At 42.1% G+C, this 23,638-nt stretch overlaps 1 protein-coding gene across 1 annotated transcript in view; it reads right to left on the bottom strand.

Moving 5' to 3' along the window:
• LOC136677862 (transmembrane channel-like protein 1) overlaps positions 1-16,094 on the bottom strand; it is a 30,858-nt gene extending 14,764 nt beyond the window's left edge. The window contains exons 1-5 of the mRNA XM_066655534.1: positions 16,058-16,094; positions 14,335-14,355; positions 11,818-12,283; positions 10,555-10,755; positions 1,742-1,832 (exon numbers count right to left, since the gene is read on the bottom strand). Of these exons, the coding sequence (XP_066511631.1) occupies positions 1,742-1,832; positions 10,555-10,755; positions 11,818-12,283; positions 14,335-14,355; positions 16,058-16,094 (816 nt within the window). The remainder of the gene's footprint in view (positions 1-1,741; positions 1,833-10,554; positions 10,756-11,817; positions 12,284-14,334; positions 14,356-16,057) is intronic.
• Positions 16,095-23,638: the final 7,544 nt, after the last annotated feature.

Genomic DNA, 23,638 nt, shown 5'->3' with positions numbered 1-23,638 from the left:
TGATGTCAGCTGATCAAGGACTGCTGAGTCTTCTTGTACTATTGGACCTTACTGCAGCATTTGATACAGTGTGTCATAGCCTTTAACTTACTCGGCTCAAAAACATGGTTGGTGTAACTGGTACTGCATTAGCTTGGTTTCAATCGTATCTTTCTGGTAGGCAGTAGTTTGCTTCAATGGGAAGTTTTCGATCTGACACATGCTCCTTGTCACATGGTGTCCCCCAGGGCTCTGTTCTTGGGCCCCTGCTTTTTATTTTGTACATCCTTCCTCTTGGTGACATCATTAGACATCATGGGCTGCAGTTTCACTGTTTTGCTTATGATGTCCAGATATATATTTGTACAAAACCTTCTCTCAGCTTGCCACCTAGTGCCTTGCTGAAATGCTTAACCAATGTGAGGGCTTGGATGATCGAGAACTTCCTGAGCTTAAATAATAAAAAATCTGAAGCCATCATAATTGCTTCTCCTGCAACAGTCAGGAGGCTTAGTGACACTACTGTTTGTATCCCTGGTTTTGTTGTCTCTACCTCAACACTAGTGAGAAATCTTGGAGTAACTTTTGATTCTACATTATCATTTGAATCACATATTAACAACACATGTAGGACAGCCTTCTACCATCTTAAAAATATTTCTAGGATTCGCCCTTTTCTCTCTTTCACTGCTGCCGAGACCATAGTCCATGCATTTGTAACTTCCAGACTCGACTACTGCAATGCTCTGTTGTGTGGCCTCCCTGTTCGGGCTTTGAGCAGGTTGCAGTATGTGTAGAATTCTGCTGCTAGGGTGCTGACCCATACAAGATCTTGGGAGCATATTACTTCAGTCCTAAGTCGTCTTCATTGGCTTCCAGTGAAGTTTCGTATACAGTCCAAATTCCTTGTGTTGGTGTTTAAATCCTTGCATGAACTTGCCCCTTCTTATCTAGGTAGTTTACTTCAACCATACTCTCCCGTGCATACTTTTTGGTCCTCAAGCCTCCATTTGCTTGAGGTCCTGCATTTTAAGCTAAGCACCATTGGAAATAGAGCATTTTGTGTTGCGGGTCCAAAGCTGTGGAATAGTCTTCCTGATGAACTGCGAGCTTGTTCATCTGTAGATGTTTTTAAAACCAGACTCAAAACTCATCTTTTTAAACTAGCATATGGATGATACTATGTATATGTCTCTATGGTTATTTTATGTTTGTATGTGCATTTACCTTTTATTTACTTTTTTAACTTTTTTATTTTTATTATTTTATTGTACAGGGTCCTTGGGTCTCTTGAAAGGCGCTTTCAAATAAAAATGTATTATATTATTATTAAAAAAAAAAAAAAGACCAGACAGTCTAAGCCCACCAGAACATGATCCTGATGAACTTGTTCTCTAGACATTTCTTGGGGGTCTTTGGTCTGTGAGCATCATATTGTTCAAAAATATGTTCTGATCTTTCAAAGTATTTCTGCAATATTTTTCTGTGCTCCAAATACTTTCTGAAATATATGTCTGTACTTCTGCAATATTTCTGGTATTCCACAGACTGCACTGTCTGCATTATCCTTCGTTACTCTATTATATTCTTCTGTAGTCCAATATTACTTTCTGTAATGTTGTCTCTGTATAATTCCTGTATTCCTGTTTTATTTCTTCTGTACTACAAAGCCTGTCTGTTTTGCCATTTAGGACATTTTCAGCATTTCAGTAGATCAGTGTTAGTAAGTTCATTTGCACTCATAGGTGTGTAAAACTCTCACCTTCCTCATCATAACCTTGTAGGCATAGAGTTTCCTCCCACGGCCTTTCCCCAAAGCACCCTCATACTTCTCAACAAATGCCTGACACTCTCTAAAACATGGAGGACGAAAAAAAAAAAAAAACATACTCAATTTTAGCATTACAATATTACAGTATATAGCCAATTATTATTTAACGTCACTGGGCATTTTGTAACCAGCATCTCTTTTTTTTTTAGCCTTTATTTAACCAGGTCAGTCCCATTTAGACACAATGATTTCTTTGTCAAGGGAAGCCTGGCCAAGACAGCAGCCTAAAGCATTAGTTTCCAAACTTAAAACAGACAATTTACAATTACACCATAAAACACCAAATCAAACAACAAAAGTATAGAAAAATGACAATCTAGTTGGATCAGTAGGGTTGAATAATAAAATGTCATACAAAACAAGAGTAGAACCGATAAGAGGCTGATTCTAATTCCCTTTTTCTGAATTTTCCAAGAGAAATGAATTCTTTCAGTTTCAGAGCGCTCTGCAGGGAGTTCCAAGCAGTGGCTGAAAAATACATACATACAATAATAAGGAGTGCTTACTGAAATCGGTGCGAACTTTGGGAAGATTAAGCATATAACAATCATTAGAACGTAGGGAGTAAGTACTCTGGGTTCTTGAGATATAACCACATAAATATTGAGGGAGATGGCCTAGGATGGCTTTACATATGAAAATATGCAAACGTGAGAGGTGACGTGCAGCCAATGAGGGCCACTCAACTCATGCCATATTAAGTGCAGTGGTGAGTGAAGGCTTTGCAACCTGTGGCAAACCTCAAGGCACCATGGTACACCAAGTCCAGAGATTGCAGACAAGTTATAGGGGCGTGCATATAAATAAGGTCACAATAATCCAATGCAGGAAGAAATGTAGCAGCAAACAGCTTTTTCTTGACAATAAATGTAAAGCATGTAAAGCAAAAACAATTTCAGCTTTAATTTTTTGACTAGGTTTGTTTTTCTGAAATAGATTTAACCACCTTACAAAATTTCTTGGGACCATTTAAATTTTCCATTGTTGCAGAGAGGTGAAAATCAAATTTGGCTTTTTTTTTTTTATCAGGAAAGTGAAACGATTTCTGGGTTGCCTGAAAATGAGCCAATCAGCCTCAGACCTGGTTTTTCTGGCTGTAGCCCATGCAAGATTTCTATTTCACAAGAGGTCAGATAACTCAGGCATAAACCATTATCTCTCCCTTTGACTTTATACCTATGGAAGGGAGCATGTTTATCTACAAGGGAAGAGAAACCTTTATAGAAGAACTCCCATTCTATCTGTACATCATTGCATAATTCAGTATGTTCTCAATCATAGTCACACAAATCATGAAAGAATCCCTGCTCAACAAATGCCTTTATGTTGCATTTAATCACAAAACGGGGTTTAGTTTTAGGCACCTTTGCATTTCTTTGCATTCTTTGCATCTTACTAAACAAACTCACTGAGATGGGCTTCAAGAACAATACACTCTCCTGGTTTGAGTCTTATCTCACTGGACGATCCTTCAGTGTGTCATGGCTTGGACAAACATCAGCGCGACACCACCTCACCACAGGTGTGCCCCAAGGCTCGGTGCTGGGACCCCTCCTCTTTGCCTTGTACACTACCTCTCTAGGCCCAATCATACATTCGCACGGCTTCTCCTATCACTGCTATGCGGATGACACACAGCTTTATTTATCCTTTCCTCCAGGAGACACTTCAGTGGCAACTCGAATCTCTGACTGTCTCTCTGACATATCTACATGGATGAAGGAACATCACCTCCAATTGAATTTATCCAAAACTGAACTACTGGTCCTCCCAGCCAAGCAAGCTATTCTCCACAACATCAGCATCAAGCTAGGGTCCCTATCAGTGTCTCCCACCAAGGTTGTAAGAAACCTAGGTGTCATGGTTGATGACCAGCTGACCTTCGCAGATCACGTTACCGCTGTAGCTCGATCGTGCCGCTTCTCCCTATTCAACATAAGGAAGATTAGGCCATACCTAACTCAACATACAACACAGCTCCTCGTTTAGACGTTAGTAATCTCCCGTCTAGACTATTGCAACGCCCTCCTGACAGGTCTTCCGGCCTGTGCTGTGAGACCGCTACAGATGATCCAGAATGCGGCAGCACGCCTGGTCTTCAACCAACCAAAAAGAGCACATGTCACGCCCCTATTAGTTGAGCTGCATTGGCTACCCTTAGCTGCTCGCATCAAATTCAAATCACTAATGATGGCCTTCAGAGTATTCACTGGTTCTGCTCCCATCTACCTCAATAGACTCTTAAAACCATACATTAGCGCCCGCCCTCTCCGTTCCTCAAAGGAGCGCCTACTAACACGACCAACCCCCCGTACAGGTCAGTTGAGGCTATTCTCATCTCTGGTACCACGCTGGTGGAAAGAGCTTCCAAGCACTATCAGAGCAACAGAAACCCTCTCTTCATTCAAGAAATCATTGAAAACCCAGCTCTTCCGAGAGTATCTTTTGCACTGAATGTCTTTCTTTAATGCACTTATTACTTCCTGGCATATTGCACTTAATGTAAGGTATTTTGTATAATTTGTGCTGTAGTTCGAATGTTAGATCCTCTTTTGTAAGTCGCTTTGGATAAAAGCGTCTGCCAAATGCATAAATGTAAATGTAAATGTAAATTTCTGACTGCATCAATCATACAATTCTCACTTATATATGATGCGAAAATACCTGTCGAAGAGTACTTGTGAGGGGCATTAGTCAAGAACAAGTCGATTAGTGAAGATTTGTCTGAAAATTTTAGATGATTGGGATGTGTGGGACTCTCAATGAGCTGTGTGAAGTTAAGTGTAACACAGACATCCTTGAAAGCATCAGATGAAGATTTTAACCAATCCCAATTTAGCTCACCGGTCAAAATTATTTCACTATAATTCAGGTCAGCTAACAACTTAATCAAAGTGATGAGTGCCTCAGCAACAGCTGATGGCAGTCTATAGCAACCCACCACAGTGAAAGAAAACCCAGCTAACACCTCAAGATTAATAGCAAGGAACTCGAGCTGTTTACAAATTGATTTAGACTGCAAGACTTTCACATTGAATTTAGATTTGCAATAAATCACAACTCTGCCCCCTTTCTTGGGACGGTCAGTCCTGAAGACATTGTATCCCTGAATAGAGATGCCATTGTCAGAAAATGATTTAATGAGCCATGTTTCAGACAAAACAATGACATCTGCATCAGTTGATTTGGCCCAAATGCACATCATATCAATCTTTGGTAGCTTGAATATTCAAATGGATTACACCTAGCCCTGACCTTTAAACTCAGTGGGGGTGTTACATGTAACAATATCAGGACCAGGGTTAGTGTGTAAGAAATAACAGTATGTAGAAATAACAGCAGGCAACGCTTCCTAATTTCATCATGATTGCTGGGTGATGCCCTTTTGCAGCATGACATAGTTGCAAGTTGGGCAAGAGACCTTTCTGATAGAACAAAGTTAGACTCTAAAGCAAACATGCTCACAAGGCACAACCAATCGACATATTTAAAAGAGTTCACATAAGAAAAAGACGGCGCTTGTCTGACTGGCTTGCTGAACAAAGCAGCTGTTGAAAGGTTTAGAACGATCAGAGTAGAGTACAACTTCCATGGTGTGCACACTAAACTAGACATGCTGAAGTCCCAGACAGTAGCAGTAGCTACAAACAAAGCCAGGGAGAAGTGTATCATCCCTATATGGAATTTAGAGGGAGAGAATATTACTTGAAGGTCACTGTGTCCAGCAGGGAGGTTATCACTTGCAAGACCAGTCAGCACTGACTGATGGAAGCGTATTGCTGCTTGTAGCCTGGTATGAACTAGCAGAACAGTTGGAAGCTGGTAACGTGGTGAGGTCTGACTGCAGTAAAGCTGGGGGCTGATGGCCGGGTGATGGCTGGCTTCAGCAGAAATGAGGGCTGGTAGTTTGGTGGAATCCGGCTGCTGTAGGGTTGAAGGGTGGTAGCCTGATGAAGGTCTGCTGCTGCAGAGCTGGGGCTACATACCTGGTGAAGGCTGGCAAATGCACACCTGATGGAGTCTAGTACCCTATGGAGCCAGCTAATGTAGAGCTGGAGGCTGCTAGTCTGGTGAAAATTGGCTACTGCAGAGATGGAACCTAGTATTTGGATGCTGCAGGACTGGAAGCTAACAGCCTGATGGAGGCCAGTTTCTGGGGGCCAGCTACTGCTTAGCTAGCAGTAAATGGCTACTGCAAAGCTAGTAGATAAAGTTATCCTGGAACAACCGATTCAAAATGTATCTTCAAAATAAGTTCAGTTAAAGAAAAACTTTAAAAAATGGCTAGGCCTCAAGCAATCCTGCGGCAGCTGATTCAAAGTGGATCTTCAAAGTAAGTCCCAGATATGGCAGAGGTTTTAAAACCAGAAAGTACTTGAAGATTATCCAATAATCAATCATATACAGGTGCTGGTAATAAAATTAGAATATCATGAAAAAGTTTATTTATTTCAGTAATTCTATTCAAAAAGTGAAACGTCCTCCTTGGATCACCACCTTAATGTGGTGGAGGGGTTTGTGTGCCTGCGTGAGCCTAGGAGCTATGTTGTCGGGGGCAATAGCCTCTGGTAGGGTCTCCCAAGGCAAATTTGTCCTAGGTGATGGGCCAGACAAAGAGTGACCCATAAAGACAAGGATGAATAAGTCAAGAACACAGACACAGCCTCCCTTGCCTGGAGTAGGGTTACCAGGGCCTCACCCTGGAGCCAGGCCTGGGGGAGGGGCTCCTTGGCGAGTGCCTGGTGGCTGGACTTTCACTCATGGGGTCCGGCCAGGCTTAGCCCGAAGGAGTTATATGGGTCCACTCTCCCATGGGCCCACCACCTGTGGAAGAGGTAGTAATCCGGGTCTGGTGCATTGTGGATCAGGTGTCGGGGGCCCTGGCATTCTGATCCTTGGTTACTGAAACTGGCTTTTGGAACATGGAATGTAACCTCTCTGGTGGGAAAAGAGCCTGAGCTGGTGCACGAGGTTGAGAGGTACCAGCTAGATATAGTTGGGCTCACCTCAACACACAGTATGGGCTCTGGTCTCCTTGAGAGGGGCTGGATGCTCTTTCACTTTAGAGTTGCCCAGGGTGAGAGGCATAAGGCAGGAGTGGGCTTACTCATAGCCCCCCGACTTAGCGCCTGTACGTTGGGGTTTACCCAAGTGGACGAGAGGGTAATTTCCCTGCGCCTTCAGGTTGGGGAAGGGGCTCTGACTGTTGTTTGTGCTTATGCACCGAACAGCAATTTAGAGTACCATGCCTTCTTGGGGACCCTAGAGGGGATGCTGGAGAACACTCATTCTGGGGACTCCAACGCTCATGTGGGTAATGACAGTGAGACCTGGAGGGGCGTGATTGGGAGGAACGGCCCCGCTGATCTGAACCCAAATGGTTTTCAATTATTAGATTTCTGTGCCCATCACAGTTTGTCCATTACGAACACCATGTTCGAGCATAAGAGTGTCCATAAGTACAACTGGCATCAGGATACCCTAAGCCGCATTTCGATGATTGACTTTAGAGTCGTATCATCTGACCTGCGGCCATATGTTCTGGACACTCGGGTGAAGAGGGGCGCTGAGCTGTCAACTGATCACCACCTTGTGGTGAGTTGGATCAGATGGCGGGGGAGGATGCTGGACAGACCTGGCAGGCCCAAACGTGTGCTGAGGGTTTGCTGGGAACGTTTGGCAGAGGAACCTGTCAGATAGATCTTCAACTCCCACATCCGGTAGAGCTTCGACTGCATCCCGGGGGAGGCTGGTGACATTGAGTCCGAGTGGGCCATGTTCCGGACCTCCATTGTTGAGGCGGCTGAACGGAGCTGTGGCTGCAAGGTTGTGGCTGCAAGGCTCGTGTATCACTGGGGCTGAGGTGGCCGAGGTGGCCAAGGTGGTAGGGAAACTCATTGGTGGTAGGACCCCGGGAGTGAATGAAGTTCGCCCCGGGTTCCTCAAGGCTCTGGATGTTGTGGGGCTGTCCTGGCTGACACGTCTTTGTGTGGACATCGGGGGCAGTGCTTCTGGACTGGCAGACTGGGGTGGTGGTTCCCCTTTTTAAAAAGGGGGATCGGAGGGTGTGTTTCAGCTATAGGGGGATCACACTCCTCAGCCTCCCCGGTAAGGTCTATGCGGGGGTACTGGAGAAGAGAGTCCGACTGATAGTTGAACCTTGGATCCAGGAGGAACAATGCAGATTCCGCCCCGGTCGTGGAACACAGGACCAGCTCTTTACCCTCGCTAGGATCCTGGAGGGTGCATGGGAGTTTGCTCAACCAGTCTACATGTGTTTTGTGGATCTGGAGAAGGCATTCGACCGTGTCCCTCGGGGTATTCTGTGGGGGGTGCTCGGGGAGTATGGGGTACTGGGCTCTTTGCTACGAGCTATCCAGTCCCTGTACAGAGCAGGAGTCTGGTTCGTATGGCTGGCAGTAAGTCCGACTGGTTTCAAGTCGGAGTTGGACTCCGTCAGGGCTGCCCGTTGTCAGTGGTTCTGTTCATAATTTTTATGGACAGAATTTCTCGGCGTTGCCAAGTGGCGGAGGGTGTCTGGTTTGGTGGTCTCAGGATTCCATGTCTGCTTTTTGTGGATGATGTGGTCTTGTTGGCTTCATCGAGCCGGGACCTCCAGCTCGTGCTGGACCAGTTTGCAGCCGAGTGTGAAGCGGTAGGGATGAGGATCAGCAACTCCAAGTCCGAGTCCATGGTACTCAGTCGGAAAACTATGGAGTGCTCTCTCCAGGTTGGAAGTGAGATCCTGCCTCAAGTGGAGGAGTTTAAATACCTCAGGGTCTTGTTCACGAGTGAGGGAAAGATGGAGCGTGAGATTGACAGGCGGATCGGTAGGGTCAGCAGTAATGCGGGCTCTGTACCGGTCCGTTGTGGTGAAGAGAGAGCTGAGCAGAAAAGCAAAGCTCTCGATTTACCGTTCAATCTACGTCCCAACCCTCACCTATGGTAACGCGCTTGATTTAGTGACCGAAAGAACGAGATCACGGGTACAAGCGGCTGAAATGAGTTTTCTCCACAGGGTGTCTGGACTCTCCCTTAGAGACAGGGTTAGGAGCTTGGATGCTGCTCCCCCATGTTGAGAGGAGCCAGTTGAGGTGGTTCGGGCATCTGGTCCGGATGCCTCCTGGACGCCTTCCTGGTGAGGTGTTCCGGGCATGTCCAACGGGGAGGAGGCCCCAGGGCAGACCAAGAACACACTGGAGAGACTACATGTCTTGACTGGCCTTGGAACGCCTCGGTATACCCCCGGAGGAGCTGGAGGCGGTGGCTGGGGAGAGGGAGGTCTGGGTTTCTTTGCTTCGACTGCTTCCCCCCGCGACCTGGACCCAGATAAGCGGTGGATAAGGGATGGATGGAAGTGAAACTTCTATATTATACTCATTCATTACACACAGAGTGATATATTTCAAGAGTTTATTTGTTTTATTTTGATGATTATAACTGACAACTAATGAAAACCCCAAATTCAGTATCTCAGAAAGTTAGAATATTACTTAAGACCAATACAAAAAAAAGGATTTTTAGAAATGCTGGCCAACTGAAAACTATAAACATGAAAGGTATGAGCATGTAGAGGACTCATCACTTAGTTGGGGCACCTTTTGCCTGAATTACTGCAGCAATGTGGCGTGGCATGGAGTCGAACTGTCTCTGGCACTGCTCAGGTGTTATGAGAGCCCAGGTTGCTCTGACAGTCCAGACAGGGCCTTCAGCTCTTCTGCATTGTTGGGTCTGGCGTACTGCATCTTCCTCTTCATAATACCCCATATATTTTCTGTGGGGTTAAGGTCAGGTGAGTTTGCTGGCCAATTAAGGACAGGGATACCATTGTCCTTAAACAAGGTACTGGTAGCTTTGGCACTCTGTACAGGTGCCAAGTCCTGTTGGAAAATGAAATCTGCATCTCCATAAAGTTGGTCAGCAGCAGGAAGCATGAAGCGCTCTAAAACTTCCTGGTAGACGGCTGTGTTGACCTTGGACCTCAGAAATCATAGTGGACCAACACCCGCAGATGATATGGCACCCCAAACCATCACTGACTGTGGAGCATTTACACTGGACCTCAAGCAACGATTCTGTACCTCTCCTCTCTTCCTCCAGACTCTGGGACCTTGATTTCTAAAGGAAATGCAAAATTTACTTTCATCAGAGAACATAAATTTCGACCACTCAGCAGCAGTCCAGTCCTTTTTGGAAGCAAGACACTTGTGACACTGTCTCTTGTTCAAAAGTGGCTTGACACAAGGAATGCGACAGCTGAATCCCATGAAACTCCAGTTGCAGTCCAGTCTTTGTTTGTCTCCCCATATTTTTGAATGGGTTTTGCTTCACAATCCTCTCCAGGGTACAGTTATCCATATTGCTTATACACAACTTTTTCATGATATTCTAATTTTATGATCAGCACCTGTATATCCCATATTCAACCCTAAATATCCCTTAAAACATGAAAAAAAAAACACAGACCTCACAATCAAAGAGATCAGGATGCTGCCATCTTGGATCATGTGTCATCTGTTCTGGGCAGATGTGTCATATTTTCTGAGCAGGCTTTACATAAGGTGATGGAACAATTCTTTGAGAATTTGATGGCATTCATTCAAATAAACCAAGTATGGTTCTGATGTTGGATAGGTTTTGGATTACAAACATAATTCCAGCTTAAAGAGCACAGTTCCAGTACTGTGTGGTCCATGAGCATTGTGACCTTAAGCTTTAGACCTGTGTGTGTGTGTGTGCTTTACCTGAGGGTGGGCAGTTTCTTGCGCATGGGCCAGGGTTTTCCTCTCAGTGTGGTGCTAAGCTTCTTCCTCTCATCCACTGCTTCCTTCAGCCTCTCCAGCTCCTCCGCACTTAGAGAGCCCACTACAAACTCTTCATTATTTCTTTCTCCACACTCCTCTTCCTCAGCTTCCTCCTCTTCTGATGATGCTTCTGACTCAGAGCTACAAATACAGTGAAATAAATAAGATGATTAAGAAATCTAACAATGACCGAATAGGAATTTGCATCTAAAATTTAGCTTTATTTAATTTTGACCTCACAAAGACAGCTTCTCTGAGATGCTTGTTTTAAACCCTGTTGTTTTCACTGACCTGTTGCCATTTAAATTTATCTGGGTTTTTTGTAGTGTTTAATGCTACAAGTCTTTGTTTTTTAAGTCTTTGTTGCTCTCTCCCAAATTTTTTGTGACGTGTTGCTGGCATCAAACATATTTTCATATATTTTCATATATTTTCCAAAAGACATATACAGTATATATATATATATTCATTCATTGTCTGTAACCGCTTATCCAATTCAGGGTCGCGGTGGGTCCAGAGCCTACCTGGAATCATTGGGCGCAAGGCGGGAATACACCCTGGAGGGGGCGCCAGTCCTTCACAGGGCAACACAGACACACATTCACTCACACCTGCGGACACTTTTGAGTCGCCAATCCACCTACCAACATGTGTTTTTGGACTGTGGGAGGAAACCCGAGCCCACGGAGGAAACCCACGCGGACACAGGGAGAACACACCAACTCCTCACAGACAGTCACCCGGAGCGGGAATCGAACCCACAACCTCCAGGTCCCTGGAGCTGTGTGGCTGTGCCACCGTGCCGCCCACTAATATATATATATTAGTTATATATATATATATATATATATATATATATATATATATATATATATATATATAAATACAATTTCTCAGTCTCAGTATTGTAAATTAATTATGATTTGCATATCATTGCTTTTCTGGAAATTGGATTAGTATTTTAATTGTAATAAAATATAGTATTGTAAAAATACTATAGAAAGTTAAGAAGTTAAGTTTATTATGAAAACATAACTATATTGTAATTGTATCACATAGAAATGGCTTATTGTTCCCATAAATCTTTCATAAACATACATAAAACAATATACTAAATAAGGTCTTTATTTAGTAAAGGTAATGATTATTATTAACAACAACTTTGAATGTGGCAAGATACTAATTTCAAATGAAATAACTTACATTGCTTCAGTCTTCTTGTTCTTTTTCTCTTTCACTTTTGCATCATCTTTCTTAAGCTTCTTTCCATTCTTATCTTTGTCCTTTGCTTTCTTAATCTGTTTCTTTTTCTTCTTCTTATGTTCTTCCTCTTCTACCTCTTTATCCTCCTCTTCTTCTTCCTGCCCAAGCTTCTTTGCTCTCTCATTCTTGTTGTTCTTTTTCTTTTTTGTGACCTCCTCTGTCTCTCCCTCTGTTCGTCCATCCTTCATTCTCACTCTCTTTTCTGGTCCTCCATTTCGGGACTGTTCCAGCTGCCCCTCTGACCTCGTTCTTGACCGCTGGGCACCTCCTCTCTCTGTCTTTCTCTCTCTCTTCTTTCCTTTTTTTCCTCGTTCTCTACTTCTGTTTTCTCTCTCCATTTTTTGTCTTTCATTTTCTGAGTCTCTATCCATTTCCACATAGAACAGGTTGAATTCGCCTTCATTTCCTACAGAAATATAGTAGTTTTCTGTGTAGATTGTGTATATCATACAAATATATGGTTTATATGTACATAAATCGCCTATATACTACATTTCCCCATGGGAACAGTAATGTTCGACATCAACCTTAAAACCTCTGCAGAAGGGCAAAGGTGTCACTGAAGCAACTTACTAAAAATTACCTTTAAGAATTAAGAAGAAATGTTGAATGAGCTGTGGTTAAGTTTTTGCCATATAGTTTATAACATATGTGCATGATTTTGAACATGTTTAATTCATTTTTAATTAATTATGATAATAAAAATAAAAATTATGATAATAAAACTCATGCACCTGGAGAGCATTTTAATTATCTGTTAGTTTGCCAAAATGCTTAGCCCCACAATTAGGGGTTTGTGCCTATATTCAAGCCTATGTACTCAAGTATTCAAGCCTGAGTGTGTGTGTGTGTGTGTGTGGGTGTGGTCTACACATCCTAGGCTTCAGTATCATTGCCAGTTACCTCTCAGCTCTTGTCCGCTGTAGGGGCACCCAAACCCAAGCTAACTGGGCTAGCTTCCCTATATTGACACCACTTTGTTTGTATGTATGTACATTTCTAGACACCCAAGGACGCTTTTACAATCCACACTGCTCAGAACACTCAATCCACACACACTGGTGAGAAGCGGCAGCCAAACGCGCACAGCGTACTCTCGACCAGGAACCGTCCACCTGGAGGACTGCATCGGACACTAGGGTTTAACCCAGGACAGAGTGCCAATCCATATCTAGGCTCACACACATTCATTCACATACACACTCACACACCAGGACAGTTTTAAGAGAAGCCAATTCACCTACCCTCCATGTTTTTGGACTGTGGGAGGAAACCGGAGCCCCCGGAGGAAACCTACTCAGACACAGGGAGAACATGGAAACTCCACCCAGATGGGACTTGAACCCAAGATCCCAGAGCTGGGAGGCGAACGTACTAACCACTAAGCCACCGTGCCGCCACGGTGGCCATGGCAATGCCACTGTCAACCATTCTCAGATTTGACCTGTCCTTGCAGTTCAGATCAGGCACATGATAGAGATTTTAAAAGTTTAACACACTATTAAACTGCATTAATTATATGTGTAACTAACGTAAAGCTTTAACAAATAACTACATTCTGATTGGCTGCTCTGTGTTGTGACTCCTTACATACGCTTAACAACATTATAAGGGTGAAAGTAAAGCCAGTAGAACTTGAACAAAGGGTCTGTTATGAACAGACTGTTTGATTATGGAATGAAAGTACTGGGTGGATAGTGTAGTATGAGAGCCGTGGGATGAAGAGTGCCCTTTTTCCCACTTAAGATCCTGCTCTGTCCTGATCTGTGGTGGTCCTTTGAGTGTTCAGATCTTTGAAGAAAAAATTAACTTGTTAACCTGTAGCTGTATCCAATGCAACTGCATACATTTGTTCATATATAGGTGTGTGTGTTGCAAGTGGTGGTCACAGTGTATCGAAATGTTGTTTGCTTGAGTTGAGTTTCCTGTGTTAGTGTAAGTGCTAGACTGAGCTGGTGTCACACCCAAAAATCACACCCAAACTAAAAAAGAGTGTCTCTCTGGTCAGAAACTGACCGCTGATAAATGGTTACAGAAAAACACAAGAGTTGAACTACAGAATGTAATTTACCTGGAAGTCAATTTACAAAGGAAGTTCTATTTATACTTGTATGAATATGATTAATACAGTAGTGTCCACCACAGTCTCCACACATTGGCAGCTCTAGCCATGAGCTAAAAGGATGTTGCTGTTGTTTGTTGTTGTTGCTTATTTAGTGGTAATTGTAATGTAGTTTATGGGTATGTTTTTATGAGTTATTCTGTGCATATAGTGAATGGTTTTGTGGTTTTGGTGTGTTGTCTTCTGTAGTGTCACCACCCTTCACTGCATTCTGTTTTGAACAGTGCTGGGTGTGGGTCTTTTTAGTATCGTCAAAAACTTTGTTCTTTTAAAGTAGCAAACACAGAACAAAACTGGATTTCCCGTTGACACCATACAAAAGTAACATGACTTACCATCATCCACCTCAATGCTGACTGTAATGATAAAATAAAATTATATAAAGTAATAATAATAAAAACACACATTTAAACATTCAGAAGGGTTGCCATTCTGTAGTTGACATAATCCACATATCAGAAGTTCATAGTAGAAGTGCTTGAATTCTCTATGATGAAATGTGCAATAATGTAACGGAGATACAAGTTATTCATTGGACAGTGATGATATGTAATATCAGGTTCATCAAAGAACCAGTCATAGTTAGCAATATGTTTACATCCCCTCATTCACTCAACACCACAGGCTGTTTGATTTGCCATGGTCAAACGGATATTCCCTCACAGTTCTGTGGGAGCAGCATATTAAACTGCATTTCCATATAACGTTGGCTAAAGCTTATTGTGTGGCATATCTTCGAATACATTTTTATACAATTGTAACCAAGTGTGTGGGTTTTTAATAATAGACTTATTTTTGTGCTTTAACATTTTAACTCCTAAACAAACTCATAATTCAGACGATACAGGGACAGTTAATGTAGGACAAAACATATCGGGTGGGAATGTTTACCACAGAGCGTAACAGCTGCAAAAATCCAGTTCATTAGATTTTAATGAAAAAAAAAGCATAGATATCCATATAAAACTGAAACTAAATGGCACTATGTTCAATGACAAATATAGGCTAGAGGGCTATAAAACAACCAGGGTTTGAGTTGTAGAACAGCGGAACTGAACTGTGTTCTCTGGAGTGTTGTATGCCAGAACCAACGAACCAACACTGAATGCCATCAAACCGACACAGCAATGTTCCAATGTTTACATTTAAAGCATTCCTTGAAGGAAAAAGACTCCCTATGAATGCCCTAAATTTCCATAGAACTTCTGGATGAGAAGGTGCCCATGACCTTTGGCCATATATTGTAACAGATGATAGCGTGGAAGTGAGAACTTCTAAAGACTCTTATATTACTTTGTGTTCCTGAAGAGAGTGGTGTTAAATAGTCTCTATTCAGCTTGGAAATGTTGCTGGACCCTTTGTACCCATTGTAATAGGAAGCCTGTGTGCTGCAGAGGTCATTACAACTGAACCGGTGTCAGACAGTACGCACAGAGCAGCTTTAATGACCTCAATTCTCTGCACTGTTACACCTCACCAAGGTCAAAGGGTATAGAAAGTCAGGCCTCCACAACAAACAACTGCCATATATAAATATAATACTGTCCAGAGGTTTAGTATTTTAAAGTGTCCAGTGCCAGTATTTCCAAACTCAAATGTGTCCAATGATCGTAATATGACATGTTGTCAGAATGATGACTACAGGTATTAATGATTCTAAAATGGCTGAAAAAAGCTGTAGAAATTAGTTCTAATAAAATAAATATCCAGAGAGGAGCATTAATAAATGTAATGTGCAAATTAAAACCCCAATGTTATTACTATAAAATTAAGTCCTAATATAATGAGTATACAGAAATATATTTCAAAACAGTTAACATCCAGGATAAAGTTAGTAACCAGGGTACAATTATAATTCTTTAATATACATATTTAAAAAAAAAAAAAGCATTATTCACAGTAATAAGTGGTGACCATGCATTGTCACCTCAAACAAACATTCACACTAATATTCAGTGTGAATAAGTGAATGATTAATCTGTTATTGTTCATCAATTTAAGAAGATGTAAAGAAAAACAAACAAGCTCAAGGTAACTATGATAATAATTACCACACACCTTCACTCTCTGACGCGATGAGCTTCTCTCTCGGCATGGTGCTTAGGCATTATGTGTGTGAGTGTGTGACAGCCCAGTGGACGATACCCAGGCCAGTACATGCTCGGCCGGTGCTGAGTAATGAGCATGACGAGTTCAATTTTACCTCCATTGAGACTCTGGCCTGGGAACAATAAGCAGTGGAAACCCTAGAACCCCTCAATTTCTCTCTCTTCAATTATTCAACAGAGTTATGACTCTCTTTTTTTTTTTTGAAGAGAAAGTGGACGGGGGATGCTGGACCACCAGCAAGAAAAGATGATGAGCTCATGTTCTAATGGGGTTCTATAGAAAACAAGGGTGAAAAAAGGCTTGGTGGTTAATTAGCTCACACATGTAACTCTATAATATTAATTAAAGTGCACAAAGGGGTATAATTTGTAATATTATATATGTATTATTTTTGATACATGTGTAATATTAGCAAAATACATAAAAATACAGCATAATAATAAGGAAAGCAATAGTGTGTGAAGTTTGTATGATAACATAGCTATGCAGTTTGCTAAAAGCCACAATTATTTGATAGTGGATAAAATGGATGCATAAATGCAATGCATAAACTGGTCTAAGCTAATCTAAGGTGGTCTGTGCTAGTCTGTGCAGGTTAGTGCTGGTCTAAGTTGGTCTAAGGTATAGATGTTTAATATTAGTCTTTACGGATTTATGCTGATCTGTACTTGTTTACACGAGTCCATAGCTATATAGTGTGTTTGTGTGTGTGTTTGTAAAGTTTAAATTATTTGTACATTATCTCATTCTGTTTCATTTACATTTTGCATAGCATCCCAAATATGTATAGGCTTCTGCTAAGAAACCTTCTCTAAAGCCCACACACAATTCAGATGGGGCATCTTGACTAAGACTTGACACATTTTGCCTGAAAGCTTCATAAAAGGATTCAGTGGAATCCCCTCAGGAGAAGAGAATGGAGAGACTGATTTAGTGCAGTGGGACTGCAGTGTATGGAACTGCAAGTGAAGTGAAAAACTAAAGAGGGGAAAAATGCAAATTCTATTCAATTCAGAGAGGCTTTTCTATATATATTATGTAACCAGACGTTTTATTCACCCTGTTAAAAGTTGGTTCTGGCACTATAACTCATCTGAGAAGATAGAACTGTGCTTTATCACTGCAGTTAACACAGTTCCGCTGCACCACAGCCCAATGCTGGGGAGCCTATGCCTCTGTAGGCAATGCTTGTCATAAGTTCATATGCACTAGATCATCCACAACTGAACTATGGCCACAATGGTGAACCATAAAGAAGCTGGAAACTCAAATTGTAATTAATCTTTTCTTTTGTTGTCTGTAACCGCTTATCCAGTTCAGGGTAGCGGTGTGTCCGGAGTCTACCCGGAATCACTGGGCACAAGGAGATAACACACCCTGGAGGGGGCGCCTGTCTTCCACAGGGCGACACACACTCACACCTATGGACACTTTTGAGTAGTCAATCCACCTACCAATGTGTGTTTTTGCCCTGCGGGAGGAAACCCACGCAGACACAGGGAGAACCTACCAAACTCCTCACAGGCAGTCACCCAGAACAGGGCTCAAACGCACAACCCCAGGACCCTGAAGCTGTGTGACAGCGACACTACCTATTGTGTCACTATGCCACCCAAGTTATAATGGTTACTTGTGAATGTATTGCACATGGTACTGAGTTAAAGTGTTAAAGTATTGACATGAGGACAAAGACTCAAAAGGGAGGGCTTTCATTCATTATCTGTAACCGCTTATCCAATTCAGGGTCGCGGTGGGTCCAGAGCCTACCTGGAATCATTGGGCGCAAGGCGGGAATACACCCTGGAGGGGGCAGACCTTTATATGTGTAATCTTATTTTATGTGATACCAAAAGTCCCATAAATTGAATCTTAGAACGGCCTATTCTGGAAAATTCTCCTCTGATTCTGCTGTTGAGATGTGTTTTATTTTAGATTTTTTATTTTTACATAGATGTCCTCTCTTGGCGGCATGGTGGCACAGCAGCAGGTAGTGTTGCAGTCACACAGCTCCAGGGACCTGGAGGTTGTGGGTTCGAGTCCCGCTCCTGGCGACTGTCTGAGGAGTTTGGTGTGTTCTCCCTGTGTCCATGTGGGTTTCCTCCGGGTGACTGTTTGTGAGGAGTTGGTGTGTTCTCCCTGTGTCCATGTGGGTTTCCTCCGGGTGACTGTCTGTGAGGAGTTGGTGTGTTCTCCCTGTGTCCATGTGGGTTTCCTCCGGGTGCTCCGGTTTCCTCCCACAGTCCAAAAATACACATTGGTAGGTGGATTGGTGACTCAAAAGTGTCCACAGGTGTGATTAAATGTGTGTGTGTGTGTTGCCCTGTGAAGGACTGGTGCCCCCTCCAGGGTGTGTTCCTGCCTTGTGCCCAATGATTCCGGGTAGGTTCTGGCCCTACCGCGACCCTGAATTGGATCAGCGTTTACAGATAATGGATGGATGGATGGATGGATGATAATATGGTTTATACCTTAACATATGAAATGACTACATTCACTTTTTCAGGTCCTAGCTTATTCTTTTATTCTTGACATTTTTCAGTAAGTTCTCTGATACTTTCACTACTAGACTAAAAGTATATTGCTCTTTCTATCTCTGTGACAATGACAATTAATGATCTTTAATGTGTTTATATCCTTGTTAATAACCATGCAATAAACAAATTCTAGCCATTTATAAACCTTTGTAAGTGTAGTCTTATTTGAGTGTAGTACTGGATTTTTCATAACACGCTAATGAATAAGAGCTTTTTAATTTAAAAATAACATAAATTTAACATGAATGCTATGCAGTATGTGTTATAACCGCCAGGTGTCAGTATTGAGCAATGACAAAGAGAGGACGTACCTGTAGGGCACACGGTGATGAATACACTACCTGTGAATTAACACTACCTGTGAACAAAGACCATCCGTCATACTGAGATATATTCCACTGCATAATAAATCACAGAAGTCTGCATGAGTATGGGCTTATACTCTCATGTGTCTGGATGTGAATCAGATAGACTGCTGACTCATATTCAGTGGTTTTTAGCTACTGGACACACATAGTGGACACAGGAGTTAACTAATATGTGTGTGCACAATTTGTGTAATCTCCTTTAAAAGCCTAAACAAATAAATAATTACACCCTGTTTCAGCTTTAATGTCACCATATTCAATGCCAAGTGCAGGCTAGAGAGGTAGTGTTGAGCAATGTAACTGCATTTCCTGGAGTGATGGGCCTCCATCCAGTATTTTGGGATGAGCTTGAGTGCCAGAATTAATCATTCAACATTAGTCCCCGACCCCACTAATGTTTATATGGCTGAATGTAACGACATGCCAGCAGCAATATTCCAACATCTACTTTCGAGCCTTCAGTAGAGTGAGTCACAATCTTTATTCCTCATTCATTGTCTGTAACCGCTTATCCAGTTCAGGGTCACGGAGGGTCCGAACCCTGGAGGGGGCACCAGTCCTTCACAGGGCAACACACATTCACACCTATGGATACTTTTGAGTCGTGAATCCACCTACCAATGTGTGTTTTTGGACTGTGGGAGGGAACTGGAGCACCCATGCGGACGTGGGGAGAACACACCAAACTAAAACCTTTATTGATACCCTTAATATGAAAATAAATATTGAATGAATAGTTGTCCACTGTTGGCGATATAGTTTAACTAGTCGTCAAGATTATAAATTTTGAAATGTAGATGTGACCTCACAACTTGGCAAGCAACAGGTCATCATTGCCCTTTCTGTTTATGATCTTATTATTCATTCATTCATTGAATGAAATCCACTTATCAAATTCAGGGTCACACTGGGTCCAGAGCCTACTTGGAATCACTGGACTCATGGCGGACCACCCCGAGGGGACCTACGCGGGCACGAGGAGAACACATCATACTCCTCCCTGACAGTCACCCGGAGCAGGGCTCGAATCCACAACCCCAGGACCCTGAGAGCAACAGTACCTGTTGCACCACCATGCCGCCCTTATTAGTTTAGCTAAAGAAGTGGCTACTTACTCATAACAGGTATGCTACACTTCTTTGATGCCTCTAAGGCTTATGTTCTTAACTGTTTTATTGTCAGCTTTGCTAGCATAAGCAGCCTTTTACATAGTGATTTATAGTATTGCTACATGGCTGTATGCTAAGCAAATTGAAAGGGAGATGCAAACAGCACCGGGAGAAAAAAAAACAAAACATAAAAAACAGAGTCTCTCAAAGATGGGAAAACAGTGTGCAAGCTCACAACATACTGATGGATAGAGAGAGGAAAAGGGAGGGAGAGGAGGAGGAGGGAGCTAGACATAGGGAGAGGGTGGGAAGAGAGCGAAGGATTGTGTCTAAACACGAGAGCGAATGACAAAATAAAGCCTTGCAGGAGCACAGTGCATGTGAGGGGGCGGGGCCTCAGGAGCACATGAGAGAGGGGCGGGGCCAGTGATGGCCCAGTGACATCACAATGGGCTCCTGAATTACACCCTGTTTCCACACTTCCGCTCTCACTCTCCCTGTCTCGTTCTCTCTCTCTCTCTTTCTCACACACACACACACTCGTTCTCTATCTCTCCCATAGACTTTTATTCTCTCTTTCTCTATCCTCTCTTTCTCTCTGCCTTTCAGCCTCTCTGTCCCACATCTTTTGTCTTTTTACTCTTGCACACACCTCTAAGTCTCTCTCAGTTTCTCTCTCCCTGTCTCTCTGAGTCACAGATCTGATGAATCAGCGATGAGTAGATGTGTGTGTTCCTGGGATTTTCCTGAGTGGACCACACAAATGGGGCACAAATTGTATGCTAATTTTGTATTCTTGACTTTGTGGGTTGTTTCTACTGCCTTCTGTATGAGTACATTCATATATAGCATTTTGTGATATCAAAATAAGACCAATAATTATAAGAAACCAAAAAGACAAAACGAGAAACAAGATAACTGCCATAATTCTTTTTTCATTTTATTTTTACCCAATTTTTTCCCGTATTTATTTGTCACAAATTTCACTAGTTACCAAAGGCTCCTTCAATCACACACTATCCCACCAACATGGAAATGTGAGGAGCACATATATCTCCAAGGGGAAAAAAGGGATTTTGTTTAACTGCTGCTAATGCAGCACCACTGTAAAGCTCAACACTCTTTATATCAGTTAGATACTGATACTAGCTTACACTGGCCAATATTGTGCCTGTGATTATGGGAGAAGTGGGTCCATCCTGTCCACTCAGGCAGTAAGGCCAGTTAAGTGTTAGACTCCATCTTCCTCATACTATAAATGTGATCTTATGTAGACCAATCACACAGTGATGTCTCAGATCCATCAGTTCTGTTCTGCGGTGGCTCTGTTTGGCAATTTATATGTAATTCATTTATAAAGCTTGAATTTATTTCATTTTATAAATTGAATTTATAAACTGTCATGTTGCCCTCTTTCCACAGAGCCAATGGTCATCCATCCACCCCAACCCCCATAATTCTGGGTCTCTCCACATTATACAAATTTGAAATATGTCTATCATATTTGGGAAATTAATTTGACCACAAGGAGTTATCACCCACATGAAAGCATACAAACAAAGAGCTGCGATTAGCACATAAGGGCACACTGTTGAGCACACACACACACACACACACACACACACACCCTCACACACTATAATGCCACTGTGCCTGATGTCACCAAGAGATAAAAGTCTTTAATCTGTGCAGTCTCTCCGCCCCTGTGAGTCAATGGAGTTCCCAAATCTGCTGTAATCCCACCCCTCCTCTAATCTGACCCACACCGTGAACTTCCTCTAACAACGGCGGAGCTCACAGACATACACACACACACACACACACACACACACACACACACACACACAAAGGCAGTGTACAAGAGCTTTACTCCAGGCCATGTGAACAGATAACCATCTCCCCACCCAAACCTTCAAGAGCAGACACACTTATGAACACTGGGCTATTCACAGGTTGAGTTGAGTTTGTTGTAAAAAAAAAATATATACCTTTGCAACCACAGGCCATTATTTTTGTACCAGGGTCTGGCTGATGTTATCCAGTGTCTTCTGTAAGTAATGGTTGCTTGTTATCTCCCTCTAACCACTTGACAATTTTATCTTAATCCTTAACATTTCACTGCTAAAAAATCCAGCACACTCCAGTAGAACAAGCACAAATTGAGTTTTTGAAACTGAAATTCTTGTCAACCAGCATGAACGTACAAGTTATGTCACTAGAAATACACCAGCTTTACCCAACTTTCACCAGTTTGATCACACTGACCATTTTTAAAATAATTTTTGCAGATTTAATGATTTAATGATGGATTAAACCACCGTTAAATTCTGGAAATTTCTATTTAATTCAACTTTTGTTACTTTAACACTACAACTGACAGCAGTCCAAATGGAAAAATTTTGTAAGTGTGGTGAGTGTACACTGATCGTCCATGATCAAATTAACAGTGAATTATAGTGTTTTTCAAAAATAAAAACATTTGATGTATTCTTAGAAAATGTTTCCAGAATAAACAGCTTAATGGGACTGTACTGTGTCCCTATTCACATCTCCTGAATTTAACCCTCAATCTCCTCTCCTCACTTGACTCCAGAGGTCAGACATGATCAATAGAACCTACGTCTATCTCATGAACTTAGTAACAAAGATAAAGTTAGCAATGATGTGTGAGAGAACCACTTACCAGCTGAATCATGTACATCCCTCAATTCTTGGTTATGGTTCTCACAATTACTCACATTTCACTGGTCTGCTTATGTGTTTATTGCCCAATAACTTTGACCATCTGTGAGCTGACCTTCCAGTCTATCTTTGCTTGCAGCATGTGAAACTCCATAGCTTCTTTTCAAACTTAGGCTAACAACACTTATGTTGGCTAGCTGTTTGCTGGGCGCTGGGAGGGAGAGGAAGGGAGTATGTTTTTCTACAATAAGCCATTTCATACCAAACTGTGAATGACTCCTAGTAAAGGGCCCTAGGCACCTTACAGAATGTGAAGCTATGATTATTAGCCCCAAAAACTGACCTTAGGTCAACAACTGGACACACCCAGGTGACATATCAACTAGTCTGATGGGTTCAGTTCTTGTTGGGGTCTTTGTGAAAATCTGACCTAATCATATGCTTTCCAAAAGGCAGAGATCTCTTTATTTACTTTCCAGGAAAACGGCTGTAAAATATATTTGATTTAAAAAAAAATAATAAATATATATTTATATATATATATAAACAATTTCAGAATGTTTTTCCTTTCTTTTCAGGAGGCTTCCTTCAGCATTCCTTTTCTTTATGAAATAAGGTGATTTTAAATAAAATCTCTTCAAAAATATCCCTTAAAAGTTGCATAACACATACCTAATTACTTTGACTGGAAAGAAAAGAAATGGAATAAGGTCATTCTCTGAGATTCTCACAGTATTTTAAACTGACATTATTTTTCTCCAGCTTTTGTACAAAATACAGTTGCAAAATCTAATAACCTTTTGACATTTCAAGTGTCCCCACCTCACTAACAATTGT

The sequence above is a fragment of the Hoplias malabaricus genome, chromosome Y, assembly GCF_029633855.1.
Source record: "Hoplias malabaricus isolate fHopMal1 chromosome Y, fHopMal1.hap1, whole genome shotgun sequence".
Lineage (NCBI taxonomy): Eukaryota > Metazoa > Chordata > Actinopteri > Characiformes > Erythrinidae > Hoplias > Hoplias malabaricus.
Note: the sequence above shows the minus strand (reverse complement) of the source record. Positions and strands in the feature narration are given on the sequence as shown.